The 17,403-nt window shown below is 42.1% G+C and overlaps 1 protein-coding gene across 2 annotated transcripts in view; it reads right to left on the bottom strand.

Moving 5' to 3' along the window:
- Positions 1-1,340: 1,340 nt before the first annotated feature.
- The window catches only part of ZBTB43 (zinc finger and BTB domain containing 43), a 32,785-nt gene continuing 16,722 nt past the window's right edge, over positions 1,341-17,403 (bottom strand). The window contains exons 2-3 of one of the 2 annotated variants that reach the window (XM_074395354.1): positions 14,009-14,117; positions 1,341-5,969 (exon numbers count right to left, since the gene is read on the bottom strand). In XM_074395354.1, coding sequence (XP_074251455.1) covers positions 4,543-5,946 — 1,404 coding nt within the window. In that variant the 5' untranslated portion in view covers positions 5,947-5,969; positions 14,009-14,117 and the 3' untranslated portion in view covers positions 1,341-4,542. The remainder of the gene's footprint in view (positions 5,970-14,008; positions 14,118-17,403) is intronic. The other variant, XM_003940618.4, reaches the window with a different exon arrangement.

Here is a 17,403-nt window from a genome sequence, read left to right as displayed (position 1 = left end):
TCCTGACAGGAAGCCAGGACAGGTCAACAGTGGCCAGCCTCCTGGAGAGAAGTGCATGGCAGCAAGGGGGCCCGGAGGGGCACACAGAGAGCCTCTAGCACACCCCAAGTACCCAAGGGGGCCGGTGGGGGTGTAAAATGTCACTATAAATGCCAGCCTGGCAGTCACTCACTGCCCATTATATCAGATTATTTGGCATTTACTTACCAAAAGGCCACCATATAACTTTATTCTTAGGTGGTAAAACCCAGGGTCAAACAAGATGTCGTCACCTACTCATAGTGAAAAACAAAACTTTTACAAAGTTGACAGATAACATTTATTAAAACATGTCATACAAAAGGGTGTGGTCTCTTCTATAAGAAGAAAATATTAAACATTAACATTCAATTAAGTAAAACCATGCTGTGCACTGAAGACAGCAATATATAAAGACAAAACTATTCAACTTTTGCAACATAGGCATAACATTTCACAAAATATCAATAAGATATGCACCTAATGATAATCTGTTTATCATCAAATGGTTTTGTGGCCTAAGAGTCACCTGACTTGCATAAATAAAGTACTTTTCTGGACGAAACATTGGGAACCTCATAAAAGGAAAGAAGGCAGCAGCAACTAACATGACACAGGCTTCAAGCAAAAAAAAATAAGTCACATTTGCAAAATGTGTTCCAGCATCTTCCCATAGGGCACTATATCAGTAGAGATTTGAAATAAGAAACTTGTACCTTTAAATATGTAAGTAGCAAAGAAAAAAACCCGAAACAAACCCTGGTTTCACTGAACAAAGTTAAGTCTCCCACTAAAGCAACCTAAATCACAAAATTGGTGGCATGGAAGGGATCGGGGATAACGTGGCTGGTTTCCAGCAACCCTAAATTATCGCAGACCTTCCAAAAGCAAAAACCTGGACTTGTCGTGATGGCGCCCTCTCTTCACCCACCCAGAGGCCGCAGCACATCCCCTTCCCCAGGGAAAGCACGTCTTTGAAGCTTCTGCTATGCCTCAACTTCACTTCCACAGCAGCTTGGGAATGTGTGAGCCTCTCAAGGAGGGAGCCCCAAAGGCTAAGTGGCTTTCCCTGGTGGTTAGAAGCCAGCCTTAGGGTCAGGTTAGTTCAGCAATTGCCCAATAGAATTGAGGGGATCCTTTTGGGCAAGCTTTTAAAGTAATGGCCAAAAGGGACCAGAGGAAGATGAGACCTAGAAATCAGAATCAACAGACTGGGGCCCTGGAGCGCCTGCAGGCACCCCACAGCCCTACAGGGAAAGTTATCGCAGTCCTTCCTTAGTTAATGGTGACAAACACTTCACCATGTGGATTACTGTCATGTGTGTATCTAAAGGTAAAAACATGGTGTAAGTATAAACTTTTTTTTTTTTTTTTTTTGAGACAGAGTCTCGCACTGTCACCCAGGTTGGAGTGCACTGGAGCGATATAGGCTTACTGCAACCTCTGCCTCCCGGGTTCAAGCAATTATCTGCCTCAGCCTCCCAAGTAACTGGGATTACAGGAGCCCACCACCCTGCCTGGCTAATTTTTGTATTTTTAGTAGAGACGGAGTGTCATCATCTTGGCCAGGCTGGTCTTCAACTTCTGACTTTGTGGTCTAACCGCCTCGGCCTCCCAAAGTGTTGGGATTACAGGTGTGAGCCACCGGGTCTGGCCGGTATAAGTATGAATATTAAATACCACTGGTGGTGCCCTGGAGCCCTTTCCCACAGGGATTGAAGAAAAACCACAGTTAAGACTCACAGTAGAGGACAAATACCTTGGTTGTAGGCCATTGACGTGATCCCTGAAAGACTATTTGAACAATGCTACCCACAACGATCCAAACTCATTAGGAAGGATAAAGGTTTCTAAAGCTGTATTGAGGTGAAAGGAAGAGACTATTCCTCCAACCCAAGGTGGGGAGGAAAAAAAGGTAAAACCCAGAGTTTACAAAAATTCACTTTTAATATTCAAACTAAAGCAATCCCCTTCTCCTGCCTCTCTGAACATGGCCAGCATTTCAGATACTTACCACCTCACAGGGTCTGGTTGCCTGATAAATGATCCCAATTTCTACCAAAACCTCAAATAACACAGAAAACTTAAAGAGAACAGATGTGAAAAACTTATTTCAGTTCTACATTTAGTAGCTGATGGACACATAAGGCTTTCAAGAAGACACTCTTCACAACATATTAGTAAGTCTTGGCACAACTAACTGCTTCCAAAACTACCACCCAAGGGCTGGCCACCATTCTTGGCTGAACAAAAACTCTTCCTCGTGACAAGGGCACAATGCTGATTTCAGCAGAACTGAAGGACCACGACTCTCCCAGAATATCTATGTTTTTACCTCACAGACTCTTCTCCCAGTGTCCTAATGCTCATAGGAATAGTCTTTAATGAGAAACAGCGCACCAAACCTTCCAAACCGGCAGAAATGTTCTGCTAATACCATGGGAGAGGGTGATCAGTTTTTGGCAGAACAAAATGGCATCACCACCTTAGTACTGAAATTAGTAGGAGTAATAAAACAATTTCTCCTCAAATATAATGGCTAGGATCATACCTAAAAACCCACTGGCCTCTACCATGAGAAAAAGAAAAGGAGACATCAGGGTTGATTGTACAGTCACCTCTGTATACGTGTGTCAGGTACAGAGAAAGGACTGCTAACCGGTAACGTTTCAATACTAAGAGAAGCTATTCATGTGGCAAACAACCAAGAGGTAATATCTAGTTTCTAGGTTTAAAAAAAAAAACTATATATATATATATTTATAATAAAGTTTTAAATACAAAGTGCTTTTTATATATCGAGAATGATACAGTGTTGTGAATAAATCCCTGTTTGTAATCTTGCTTACAAGAGTTAACTGGTAAATAAGTATTTTCTTTCCTCTTTCCAGACAATGTTCAACAAGTAAACACCTTGGTGTTAGGAGCTTGAGAATCAGTGGCTATTGCCAGCAATGTCTATTACATTACAGCAAAGCCAAATTAAAATAAAATTTCACCCCAAATCCAAGAAAAATTATTTTTATTTTAAGGAAAAAAAGTTTCTGTTTAGAAGTAAATAAGCCAGTACATTTATGGAAAAGATGACATAGTAGTGGCACCCTGTCCTGCCCTGGTAATAACCTCAGGTGGATTACACAGCTTAAAAGCATGTGTAATATGCCTTTCTTTTTGACCTAAACCATCTAACTGATGGGCAGAAAAGGTCTCAGAATAGCTGCTTTTCTTTTCTTTTTTTTTTTTTTGGTAGGCATAGCTTTGTGGACTTGAAAATTTAAGCAGCTTTATCTATAATTTGGGAGCATGAATCTGTAGACGACTTTGCTAAACTTAGGACTCCTTTCAAAACCACATTCCAGCACTCAGAAAGAACTGGCAGTATTAGCTCAGTGTACCCCTCTAAAGAGTATCTCCCTCAACTTGAAAGAATGTATTTTCAAGGTTCTTCTTGGGGAGCTTTTCCCCCTTAGGTATAACCACTCATAGAATCCTAGCTGCTCTCTCACTGATTGGTGGAGTGTCGCCTTACACTCTACGAACTACTAAAGTCCACAGGGAACTCTTAGCCACAACTTGTGGCTCCTTCCCAATAAGCATGGTCGCTAACTGCCCTCTTTGTAAAGCACCATAATCTAAGACAGAGCAGGGGCTGCAGTGGCCCGTGGTACCGTGATCAGAGTCACAGCAGCTCGGCGTCTACCAGCCACAGAGTAGACCCCACTGCATGGAGGCTACAATTAAGTAAACAGGATTTGGGAAAGCAAACCAATGAGAAATATCTCTCTCTGGCATCCTAGAGAATTACAATTAGATACAACTGTTCAAACTCTATGTTAGTACTAAAATACAAAACACTGCCTTATCAAGAGTCTGAAACACCTTGTGACAGTAGTGGCATCTTATAGAAACTGAAACTTGTACCGTAAGTTATCTGTTTCATATTCAGAAAGTCACTCTCTTAGCATCTCCATAGTTTTAGTTAAAATATCCTTTAGAAAGAATACACCAGAAAGAGAGCTCTGTTAACCAATTTCTCATCCTAGGAATCCCATGATTTGTAGCTTTTACATAAGTAGCATTTCCTTCAGTGAAACAGCTACCAAATCAAAACTATATTATCTAAGTATCTATAGCAAGAGCAAAATAAATTTCAGCACGACCTTGTAACAGTGAGTGATCCAGAGCTGTTGCCACCCGAAACGGAACTGGTTGGGTGGAGTCCAGTTCCAAGAGCAGGTGACTCCGTCCACCTCTCTCAATCACAACTGGTCGGAAGGTTTACCTTGCCAGCTGGGCAGTGGGTTAACTCACCCCATTACCCATTCCAGGCCAGGACTGGAACACACAAATTTCAGGAATTAGATTTTTTTAATTGGCCTACTTAGAGCTGGTCTTTCAGAAATATCTTCCTTTTTTTTTAAGCTTCTCTCATAATAGCAAGTAGCACGCATCATCTGTGCCCAGATTTGCATTAATTACCATAGTTTATTTTTGTGCATGCCACTCAAGGGCCAGATCCTATTTTTAGTTAGCCTCAGTTGTATTCTGCTCAGCCTTTGCAGCTTCATAGGACTTGGTACAAGAAGTCACATGCCGATGGAAACTGTCCCTCCACATAAACCTCTTTGCACAGATATTACACTCATACGGCTTTATGCCTGTGTGAATTTTCATGTGGCCCACGAGATGGTGCTTCATTTTGAATTTCTTACCGCAGACACCACAGCCATAAGGCCGAAGACCAAGGTGCATGCTCATGTGTCGATCTCGCTGACTCTTGTGAGTGAAACTTTTCCCACACTGACAAGGATACAGCTTGTCGGTGGCTGAGAATCCTAAGTGGGAAGCTTCTTCTTTAATCCCTGTTACCATTTCAATATTCTCACTGTAGCCTGCTGTGAGGGCAGCCTCCTGTCTGTGCCCAATTAGATTCCCATCTGACCTCTCTCCAGAAAACTCTTCCATGGAAGAGCCATAGAAATCCACCTGCTCATCATAATTGCTTTCGTCAGCCTGTTCATCAAACTCGGCTTCTACTTTTTTTTCCCCGATGTGAAAGTCCTCCTCCACTCCGGAAGGCTGGACTGTGTGCTCTGTCTGCACAGAGTTGATGGACTCTGTGACCTGGTGCTCGTCGTAGGCTGCGTGCACATCCATGCCCTCGCAAGCCTGTTCTAAGCGCTCGGGCTTCACGTGGATCCAGCGTTTGTGGGCCATGATGCTGGGCTTGCTGTACATGGGCCGGGTATAGTGGAACTCGGCGCTGTCGCTGGCACCCTCCTCCCCATCCTGGCTCGCCATTTCTGTGCTCAGTCGGTCATGCTCTGTGGACGAGTTGCTGGGCAGGTATTCGTGCTCAGTGAGCTGAGATGACAGCTCATCTTTGGTGCTCTCCTCTTCATTCTCACCATCCCTCAGTTCTTGGGCTTTGGGAAAATCAGTATGACCCCCAGACCCCAACTCAAAGCTCTCTACCAGGCCATTATAACTACTGCTGCTTGGTGACTGGTGGTCACTGCCATGATTTAGCTTCTGACAAAGGACTGTAGGGTTTCCCTCTAAAACTTCAGTGCATTTATCTACCACATGCCACATCTGGAGGAAGCTTGCCGCTGTCAGGTAACTTACAATTTCTGGAGCGGGCATTACTAGACGCCCTGTATAACTAGATAGGAGAATGTTCTCAAATACTCTTGGGTTCATCACATCAGGCAAAACAATTCTCCTGCTGTTTTTCAGGAGTACCTGGTCACAAAAGTAGGGTGAACTAGCAGCAAGAACAGCTTTGTGTGCCCGGAAAATGTGGCCTTGGACAACAATGGAGACGTCACATAATTGTCCTTGCTGGCGCTGCTGGTTCAGTTTCTGTAGAATGGTGCTGGAAAAATCAGGAAATTCTACCCGAAAAGAGTTTGTTCCAGGCTCCATTTCATCACAAATCTTGTTCGGTGCTGTAAGAGAAAGAAAAATTAGTACTAATTCCAGTCCAAAGAGAAACTGATTTCATTCCCTGCTCCATCATTAAGACAAATTCCAAGTTCCACAAACTCCCCTAGCCTCTGGGCCCTACTGGGTGAAGAATTCAATCCCTAGAGTAAGGCTTGTAGGTGTGAGTTTGCCAACAGCAGGACTCACCACTGCTCCTTGTGGAACTCCTGATTTTGTCTCTGTGTCTGTGGTGAAGAGAACTGAATCCTCAGTGACAGGATTTGTAAGCTATAAAAATCTCCTAAGTAAAACCAAGTACTGTAAATATCTATAGTTAAAACAAACATGACACCCACCCAAACAATAGAACTTTTTTTTTAAAATGAGATGGGTTTTGCTTTGTTGCCCAGGCTGGAGTGCAGTGGCACAATCATAGTTCACTGCAGCCTTGAACTCTTGGGTGATCAAGCAATCATCCTGCCTCAGCCTCCTGAGTAGCTGGGACTATATGTACATGCCCATCCAGTTTTTAAAAAAAATTTTTTTTTTTTTTTTGGTACAGACAGGGGTCTTGCTTTGTTGCCCAGGTTCATCTTGAACTCCTAGCTACAAATTATCTACCCACCTCAACCTCCTAAATTGATGGGATTCCAGGCCATGAGCCATTGCTCCTGGCAGGTTTTTTTTTTTTTTTTTTTTTTTTTTCAAAAAGAGATGAGGGTCTCACTCTTTTACTCAGGCTACAACATAGTGGCATGATCATAGCCACTGTAGTCTCGAAGTCCTGGGCTCAAGTGATCCTCTCACCTCAGCCTCCTGTGTAGCCGAGACTGCACATACACCACTGTGCCCAGCTCAAAATGATAGAATTTTTAAGCCTCAGATTTTTTTTTTTTTTTTTGAGACGGAGTCTTGCTCTGTTGCCAGGCTGGAGTGCAGTGGTGCGATCTCGGCTCACGCGACCTCTAACTCCCTGGTTTAAGCCATTCTCCTGCCTCAGCCTCCCTAGTGGCTGGGATTACAGGCATGCGCCACCACACTTAGCTAATTTTTGTATTTTTAGCAGAGACCGGGTTATACCATGTTGGCCAGAATGTTCGTGATCTCCTGACCTTGTGATCCACCTGCCTCGGCCTCCCAAAGTGCTGGGACTAGAGGCATGAGCCACCGGGCCCCGCCCTAAGCCTCAGATTTAACTGATATTTGACAGGCTGTGGTAAGGGAGGGAGAACAGAATGGTGGGAACAAGGAAAAGTGTATGCAAAGGCTCGGAGGCAGGAATGAATTTGGCAATTTCAAGGAATTAGAAGAAGACCATTAGGCTATAGTATTGTCAGGGAATGAGGGACCTGGGGGCTGGAGCGGGAAGGACAGGACAATTGCACCTTTGGTCTTTCAGTACCAGATGGGCACAGTTACTCAGGCCCTGAGCAATGCCAGTTTCTCTAGCCGCTGCCAGAATTTTAGCCGTTTAAGAGCTTCTGAGGATAGGAAACCGAATGAAACTGTAAGGTGAGGTATTCTTATCTCATGATTTCCAAACTGTCTAAAGCATTATAGACCAAAGAGGATAGTATGTCCCTGCTACCAAACAGAGTCAATCAGAAGACAAAGTTATAACAAAGAATAAGGCATTGCCTGTGTTGCTACTGTAAATATATTCTGTGGGGTAAATCAAGCATTAGAAACGATTCCTAACAATGGCACACAAGATGAGCTGTGCTAGAGATCCTGACTATACTCCAAAATTCCCCACAATTCTGTAATTAAAACAAAAAACAAACAAACAAACAAAACACCAAAACGATTTATCACTGCTGTGTCACCTTGCTCTGATCCTATATCCAAACATTGCTAAATTACCAAGTTTTCTTTCATTTTTTTAATTTTATTTTTGAGACAGGGTTTCATTTGTCACCCAGGCCCTGTCACTCGTCACCCAGGCTGGAGTGCAGTGGCGTGATCACAGCTCACTGCAGTCTCAAACTCCCAGGTTCAGGTCATCCTCCCATCTCAGCCTCCTGAGTAGCTGGGACTTCAGGCATGACCACCACCTGGCTAATTTTTGTATTTTTTGCAGAGATGGAGTTTCGCCATGTTGTCTAGGCTGGTCTTAAATTCCTGAACTCAAACGATCTGCCCGCCTGGCCTCCCAAAGTGCTGGAATGACAGGCATGAGCCACCGCGCCCAGCCCCAAGTTTCCTAGGTGTGATACAAAAGAGCCAGACAACGCAGACAAAGACTGAAAGTCATCTTTGAGGGATAGGGAGAGATGACAAGAGAAGTAATGAAGGTTTCTTAAGTAATTACGACATGCTAGGGACTGCATATCTGTTTTTACTTAATCTTTATAATTACTCTGCAAATGCAGGGCTTGATAATCTGAAGTTCAGCTATTTTAAGTAACTTTCCCAAGGTTAAAAGCTAGTTTGTGTTAAGTTGAAATGTAAATTCAGGTCTGTATGACTCCAAAGTCTCTATGCTGTATTTCTTTCTTTTTTTTTTTTTTTTTTTTTTTGAGACGGAGTTTCGCTCTTGTTACCCAGGCTGGAGTGCAATGGTGCAATCTCGGCTCACCGCAACCTCCGCCTCCTGGGTTCAGGCAATTCTCCTGCCTCAGCCTCCCGAGTAGCTGGGATTACAGGCATGTGCCACCATGCCCAGCTAATTTTTTGTATTTTTAGTAGAGACGGGGTTTCACCATGTTGACCAGGATGGTCTCGATCTCTCGACCTCGTGATCCACCCGACTCGGCCTCCCAAAGTGCTGGGATTACAGGCTTGAGCCACCGCGCCCGGCATTATGCTGTATTTCTTATCACATCACTCTGCCTCCTCTAAGATGCCCAAAATGCCAGATTAGTCATTAATAATCTTAAAAGGCAGTGTTTTTAGAGTGAAGTATTATAGTTTTATGTATCTTAAAACATTTCATAGTAATTTAAAACAAAATTAGATCATGAAAAAAACTATTTAGGTATTCGTAATTTCAAAAAGAAAAGTTGACTATATAAATGAGTAGACTAAAAGTATGTAAATTCTGAAAACTACATCTGGGTGAACAGATTCTCTGCTAGATCTCACCACTGTAGAATTTTGTTTTTAGCTATTTGAAAAAGGGGGTGTGGGATAACACATGCACATGTAAAAAAATTTATAGAAAGGTGTAAAAAAAAAATCTCTCTATCATTTATTCCTAGTCTCCCCCAAAGGAAATCACCATTAAACTCCTGTTTTTATTTCTAGAAACTTCTCTGTGCATATATCAGAATAAATCATATACATCCCTTAAAAATCCCTACTCAACTGGGTTCATTACCTACATTTTATTCTACACTTAGCTTTTGTCACTTAATATATCTTGGAGATCTTCCCACATTAGCACAAAAAGAGCTAACTCATTCTGTTTAATGACCACATAGCTTTCTATTATATGGATGTATCGTAATTTAAGCAGTTCTCCTCTTACAGAATTTCATTTGGCAGGGGTTTTGAAATCACAAGCAATGCTACAATAGATATTTTTACGTAACTACCTTGCATACCTTTGGAAGTACCTATAGCTTAATTTCTACCAGTGGAATTGCTGGGTTGAAGAGCTGTGCATTTGACATAGCCTTGAACTCTTGGGTCATCAAGCAATCCTCCTGCCTCAACCTCTTGAGTAGCTGCGACAATAGGCATGGCACTATGCCTAGCTAATTTTTTAAAAAAATTTCTGATACGTATTACCAAATTACTTGCCAGAAAGCCTACACCAAGTCACACTCTCACCAACAATCAATGACAGTGTCTATTTAGCACTCTTACCAAGACTGGCTATCATTTAAACAAGAAAAATAAAGTCTGCATATCTCCTAAGTGACATGATGCATTCCCGTTCTGATCTGCATTTTCTAAATTATGAATGAGGCTGGCACTCTTTACTTATGTTTACTGGTCATTTGTGGTTTTTTCTTTATAAAATCAGTCACATCCTTGATTCAAATAAATTGGGCAACTAATCTTATTGATCTGTAGGGCTTTTTGTAAATTCAGAAAGTTAACTTTATCCTATGTTGTGATTTTTTTTTTTCAGTTAGCTGATTTTATAGATTTTTTTGCCAAGGGTTTGTGTCAGATACAGGAGGGGATTCACAACTCCAAAATAATAATATTATTATTTTAAGAGATGTGTCTTACTGTGTTGCCCAGGCTGGTCTTAAAGTCCTGGGCTCAAGCAATCCTCCTGCCTTGGCCTCCCAAAGTGCTGGGATTACAAGTGTAAGCCATTACATCTGGCCCAAAATTATTTTTGAAAATAAAAATAATTATTCAGGTTGTTATCCTGGTACCATAAAAAAAACTAAAATAAGACCTTTAATACATGGAGTTTATCTTGGCATGAAGAGTAAGGTTGGGACCCAGACCTTTTTCCTTCATAAAGGCGAGCCACTTCTATAACACTATTTGTCAAATAACCTATGTTTTCTTCATAAAGTTCAAGTTATCTGTTGTGAAACTCTAGATGACGGAGTATAAGACATTTAAAATCGCCGGGTGCGGTGGCTCAAGCCTGTAATCCCTGCACTTTGGGAGGCCGAGGCGGGTGGATAACGAGGTCAAGAGATCGAGACCATCCTGGTCAACATGGTGAAACCCGACTCTACTAAAAATACAAAAAATTAGCTGGGCATGGTGGTGCGTGCCTGTAATCCCAGCTACTCAGGAGGCTGAGACAGGAGAATTGCCTGAACCCAGGAGGTAGAGGTTGCGGTGAGCCGAGATCGTGCCATTGCACTCCAGCCTGGGTAACAAGAGCGAAACTCCGTATCAAAAAAAAAAAAAAAAGACATTTAAAATCAGTTCTACAGGCCAGGCTCGATGGCTCACACCAGTAATCCCAGCACTTGGAGAAGCCAAAGTGGGCAGATCGCCTGAGGTCAGGAGTTGAAGACCAGTCTGGCCAGCATAGTGAAACCCTGTCTCTACTAAAAATACAAAAAAGTTAGCTAGGCGTGGTGATGTGCGCCTGTAATCCCAGCTACTAGGAAGGCTGAGGCAGGGGAATTGCTTGAACTGGGAGGTGGAGGTTCCAGTGAGCTGAGATTGTGCCACTGCACTCCAGCCTGGGTGACGCAGGGAGACTTTTTCTCAAAAAAATAATTAAAAAAATCAGTCCTACAAAAATAAATGCCACAAAGGGAGGTTATGGAAAATGGTGCAGTCAGAAGCTCCACGGGTTGGTCCCTCCACCAATACAACCAGGAAGCTGGAAAAATAATCAAAATCACGATTTCAGGACTCTGGAAGCAGATCAGACACTCACGGCAACCAAGAGAGTGCTGGATGAAGGGAGGCTGCTGAAGGAAGCTCAGAAGAGATCAGTGTGCATAAATCCCCATTCCACAGCCCTGCCACAGGCAGCCTGCAGGAAGGTGGCCTGTGTTCCCACAGCAGCTGGCTCATACAAGGGGTGGCAGGTGGAGGAAGGACCTTGTCCTCCAAAAATGTGCAGTTGTGCATTTTGGCCAGTCTGGCAAACCCGCTCACCTTTTTTGGGCCCCCTCAGCTAGAGTGGTTACCAGGGTGGCATCTATCACAAGATTTAAGACACCTATACCTACATCTGTACAAGTGTATATACACTGATTCAGACTGTTAAGGAAATCTGACAGGTCACAGGCTGGCTGCACGGATAAGAGCAAAGAAAAAACTTGAGTGACCACATGCAACAAGGAATACAGAGTTTACGAAATAGGAAAAATCATTGTACAGACAACTGTAACCTCACCAAATCACAAAAGCAATCCCTGAGGGGGAGAATCTGATTTCCAGAGTTATCACAATATCATACTCCAAATGCCCAGTTCTCAACAAGAAAGTAAAAGCATATACATAGAAAAAGGAATATATGGTTCATTCACAGGAAAAAGAATTAGAAAGCGTGTCTGAGGAAACGCTGACACTATACTCACAAGTTGCAGAGGTTAAATCCACTGTTTTAAATACGCTCAAAGAACAAAAGAAAATGATGAGTAAAGAAAATCAGGAGAGTATCAATAAGGAGATAGAAAATATAAAAAGAGGCCAGTGCGGTGGCTCATGCCTGTAATCCCAGCACTTTGGAATGCCGAGGTGGGCAGATTACTTGAGGTCAGGAGTTCAAGACCAGTGTAGCCAACACATGTTGAAACCTTGTCTCTACTAAAAATATAAAAATTGGCTGGTCATGGTGGTGTGTGCCTGTAATCCCAGTTACCCAGGAGGCTGAGGCATGAGACTCGCTTGAACCTAGGAAGCAGAGGTTGCAGTGAGCTGAGATGGCACCACTGCACTTCAGCCTGGGTGACAGAGTGAGACTCCGTCTCAAAATAAAAATAAAAATAAAAATAAAAAGGGACCAAATGGAAAAGCTGGAGCTGAAAAGTGCAACAGATGTATTACATGCTGAAATGCATTCCCCTAGCTGCCCCTCAGTTTACACCCTGGAGCTGTAATGCCCAGTACCTCAGAGTCTGGCTATATTTACATGTAGGGCCTTTAGGAGGTGATTAACCTAAATGAGGCTGTTTAGATGCACCCTAACACAGTATGATGGGTGTCCTTGTAAGATGAGATTTGGATGCACACAGAGACACCAGGAATGCACACGCACAAAGAAGAGACTCTGAACCGGCCCAGTGAGAAGGAGGCCATCTGCAAGCTGAGGAAGAAGGCCACGGAAGAAGCCAAACCTGCTAACATCTGGATCACAGACTGCCCACTACCAGAACTGTGAGACAATGCATTTCCATTGCTTAACCCACCCAGCCTGTAGTATTTTGTTATGGTAGCCCTGGCAAGCTAACACAAGCTGAAATTACATGTTCGTAAGTGGAGGTTCAATGGCATGCTTGAGCAGGCAGAAGGAAAAAAAAAAATCAACAAACTCAAAGATAAGGTAAATAAAATTACCTAGCTGAGGAGTAGAAAGAAAAAATGAAGAAAAATGGGCTGGGCACAGTGGTTCATGCCTGCAATCCCAGCACTCTGGGAGGCTGGGGTGGGAGGATCACTTGAGCCCAGGAGTTTGAGACCAGCCTAGGCAACATAGTAAGAACCTGTCTCTACCAAAAATACAATAGCTGGGCATGGTGGCATGCATCTGTAGTCCCAGCTACACAAGAGGGTACAGTGGGAGGATTGCTTGAGTACAGGAGGTTGAGGCTACAGTGAGCCATGTTCATGTCATTATACTACAGCCTGGGTGACAGAGTAAGACCCTGTCTCAAAACAACAACAACAACAACAAAAGAAAAATGTACACAACCTGAGGTGCCTGTGGGACACCATCATACGTATCACGGGAGCTCCAGAAGTAGAAGCACAGAAAAGGGCTGAAAACCAATTTTAAGAAATATATAATGGTCAAACACTTCTAAAAACTGATAAAAGATTTGAACCTACACATCTAAGCAGCTCAACAAGCTCTAAGCAGAATAAAGTTAAAGAGATCCACATTGAGGCACATTACAGTCAAATTGTAGAAACAGCCAAAGCCAAAGAGAATCTTGAAAGTTGCAAGAGAGAAGCTCTTAGTCACATAAAAGGAATCCTCACTAAAATTAACAGCTAATTTCTCATCGGAAATCAGGGAGGCCACAGGGGGTAGACAATTTATTTTAAGTGCTTAAAAAAAAAAAATCTGTCAATTAAGATCTGGCAAAAAGTATCCTTTCAAGAATGAAGGAGAAACCAAGACACTTTCAGAGAAACAAGCTAAGAATGTTCGTTACCTGCAGACCTGCTCTATAAGAAATGATAAAGGGGTCCTTCAGGCTCAGATAAAAGAACATCTGATAGAAATTCAAAGCCACACAAAAAAGCAAAGATTGCTGGTAAAGGTTAACTATATAGGTAAATATAAAAGTCACCATTGGTTGGGCTCAGTGGCTCACTCCTATAATCCCAGCACTTTGGAAGACTGCTGCAGGTGTGTCAGAGGTTGTGATCAGCCCAGTCAACAAGGTGAAACCCCTTTTCCCCACCGAAAAACAAAAATTAGCCAGGCATTGTGGCATGTACCTGTAATCCCACTTACTCGGGAGGCTGAGGCAGTAGAATCACTTGAACCTAGGAGGCAGAGGTTGCAGCGAGCAGAGATCACGCCACTGCATTCCAGCCTGGGCAACAGAGAGGGGAGACTCCGTCTCAAAAAAAAAAAAAAAAAAAAAGCCATAATTGTTGCACTTTTGGTTTATAATTCCTTTGTTCCCATATGATTTAAAAGTCTAATGCATAAAATAATAATTATAAAACTGATGTAATCAGTGACAATGACAACATGAAGGTGGACAGACAGGAGACATACATTGCAGTGACTGTACTAAACCTAAGTTGGTATTATTCAATCTAAGTTGTTTCAAGTTTAAAATGTTAACTGCAAACCCCAAAGTAACTACTAAGAAAATAACTAAAAACATACACCAAAAGAAGAGAATCAAAATGGTGTACTGCAAAACAAACCCAAAACCCCTAAATAATAAAAAGCCGGATGGGGGCAATAATGGAAGAATTGAGGAGTAAAAAACCTGTATGACATACAGAAAACAAATAGCTAAACATGCCAGTAGTTGGATTAAAAAAACAACTCATCTATGTTGGACTGCACATAAAACACACCAACACTAATGACAGCAGATGAGCTTAAACAAAAACAAAAACAAAATGTTGGATTAAAAAAACAACTCATCTATGTGCAGTCTACAAGAGACTCACTTTAGATATAATGATACAAAGAGGTTGAAAGCAAAAGGGTGAAAAAAGATATTCCATGTAAGCATAACAAAAAATGGCCTGAGATGGCTATATTCTCAGAAATAACAGATTTTAAGTCAAAAAAGGTTACAAGGGACAAAGAATTATATGTTGAGTAAAAACGTTCAATCAAGAAAATATAACAATTATAAACATGTATACACCTAACAAAATAACTCCAAAATATATGAAGTAAAAGTGGATAAAATTGAAGGAAGAAATAGACAGTTCTATAATAAAAGGTGGAGACTCCAATAACCCACTTCCAAGAATGGATATAAAAAAGCAGACAGAAGATCTATACGGAAATAGGAGACTTGAACATCATAAACCAGTTAAGCCTACTATAAAGACATATACAGGTATACCTCAGAGATACTGTTGGTTTAGTTTAAGAACACCGCAATAAAGCAAACAGCATAATAAAGTGAGCCACATGCATTTTGGTATCCCAGTGCATATAAAAGTTATGTTTACACTATACTATAGTCTATTAAATGTGTAACAGCAGAATGTATTTTTAAAAATGTACTCACCTTAATTTAAAAATACTTTATTGCTAAAAAACAAAAAATGCTAACAATCATCTGAGCCTTCAGCCAGCTGTAATCTTTTTTTCTGGTGGAGGGTCTTATGTTGGGTGGATGGCTGCTGACTGATCAGGGTGGTGACCAAAGGATGGGTTAGCTGTAGCAATTTCTTTCTTTTTGTTTCCCAAGATAGGGTCTTGCTGTTGCCCAGGATGAAATGCAGTGGTGTGATCATGGCTCACTGCAGCCTCAACCTCCTGGGCTCAAGCAGTTCTCCTGCCTCAGCCTCCCAAGTAGCTGGGACTACAGGCATGCATCACTATGTCCAGCTAATTTTTGTATTTTTTCTAGACAGGGGCTCGCCATGTTGCCCAGGATAGTCTTGAGCTCCTGGGCTCAGGCAATCCGCCTGCCTCGGCCTGTCAAAGTGCTGGAACTATAGGCATGAACCACCATGTCTGGCCTGGCAATTTCTTAAAATAAGACAATATTGAAGTTTGTCACATCAATTGATTCTTCTTTTCACAAAAGATTTCTCAGTAGCATGCAATGCTGTTTATGATAGCATTTTACCCAGAGTAGAAATTCTTCCACAAAATTTGAGTCAATCTTTTTAAATTCTACTGATGCTTTATCAATAAAGTTTATATTCTAAATCAGGGGTGTCCAATCTTTTGGCTTCTCTGAGCCACAGTGAAAGAACGGTCTTGGACTGTACATAAAACACACCAACACTAATGACAGCAGATGAGCTTTAACAAAAACAATAACAAAATCCTCAGCTGGGCAGTGACTCACACCTGTAATCCCAAGCACTTTGGGAGGTTGAGGTGGACGGATCACGAGGTCAGAAGTTGGAGACCATCTGGCCAACATAGTGAAACCCCTTCTCTACTAAAAATACAAAAATTAGAGAGCAAGTGAGGGAGACAGAGAAAAAGAGAAATAGAGACAAAGAAAGTGAGGAACACCAGATTGCCGTCCCAGGGGAACAGAATGCAACCGGGATCTAGAGAGCTGTCACATTTCAAGAAATATTTAAATTGTGCTGATTTTCTTCTGGAGAACTGAGCCCAGAGAATGAAACTCTCCATCAAGTCATGGCTTTGCGAGCAATAGATCAGAGGATACTGCCAGTTTTCTAATGGATTATTGTTATCAGGCAGATTTTCTCTGAAGGATTCACTCACCTACTCAGCCACTGAAATCTGCTCAGCTTCCAGGTTTAGTACTAAAACTTACTTTGCTTCATCTTATGTGAGGTCTGTGGAGATGAAGGACTGTTCCAGATGAGAAGAGTGAGGAGCATGTAGAAGGATCTGAGGAAAGTCTAAGAGAGCAAGAGAGATTTGGCCAACACTAAGAGAATTTCATTGCATTGACTCTACCCACTGGAAAACGTGGATGCCAGCTTTCTGTGAGCAGAGTGAATGAGAGCGCATGAAATGTGCTAGAAGAACAAACTCAAATAACAGTCCTCTCAGAGGTTGGAGCAAAAACCACTTCAAACATTGGTGATATTCCCTTTTTTAGACATAGACAGCTCTGTAATTCTGCCTCATTAAAACGAATGCCTCAAAACAAACAAATAAACAAAAATTAGCCAGGTGTGGTGGTGCGTGCCTGTAGTCCAGCTATTCGGGAGGCTGAGGGAGGAGAATCACTCAAACCTGGGAGGTGGAGGTTGTAGTGACCTGAGACTGCGCCACCGCACTCCAGCCTGGGCAACAGAGCGAGACTCTGTCTTAAAAAAAAAAAAAAAAATCTCATGTTTTAGGAAAGGTTACGAGTATGTGTTGAGTTACATTGAAAGCTGTCCTGGGCCACAGGTTGGAAAAGCTTACTCTAAATCCTTTGTTGTCAATAATGTTCATGGCATCTTCACCAGGAGTAGATTCCATTTCAAGAAATAACTTTCTTTGCTCATCCCTAAGAAGTAACTTTTCATCCACTCAAGTTTTTATCATGATTTTGCAACAATTGAGTCCCATCTTTAGGCTCCACTTCTGTTTCTATTTCTCTTGCTATTTCCACTACATCTCCAATGACTTCCTCCACTCGTCTTGAGCACCTCAAAGTCATCCATGAAGGTTGGAATCAACTTCCGTTAATGCTGATATTTTGATCTCCTCCCATCAACCACAAACGT

The sequence above is a fragment of the Saimiri boliviensis genome, chromosome 2 (assembly GCF_048565385.1).
Source record: "Saimiri boliviensis isolate mSaiBol1 chromosome 2, mSaiBol1.pri, whole genome shotgun sequence".
Lineage (NCBI taxonomy): Eukaryota > Metazoa > Chordata > Mammalia > Primates > Cebidae > Saimiri > Saimiri boliviensis.
Note: the sequence above shows the minus strand (reverse complement) of the source record. Positions and strands in the feature narration are given on the sequence as shown.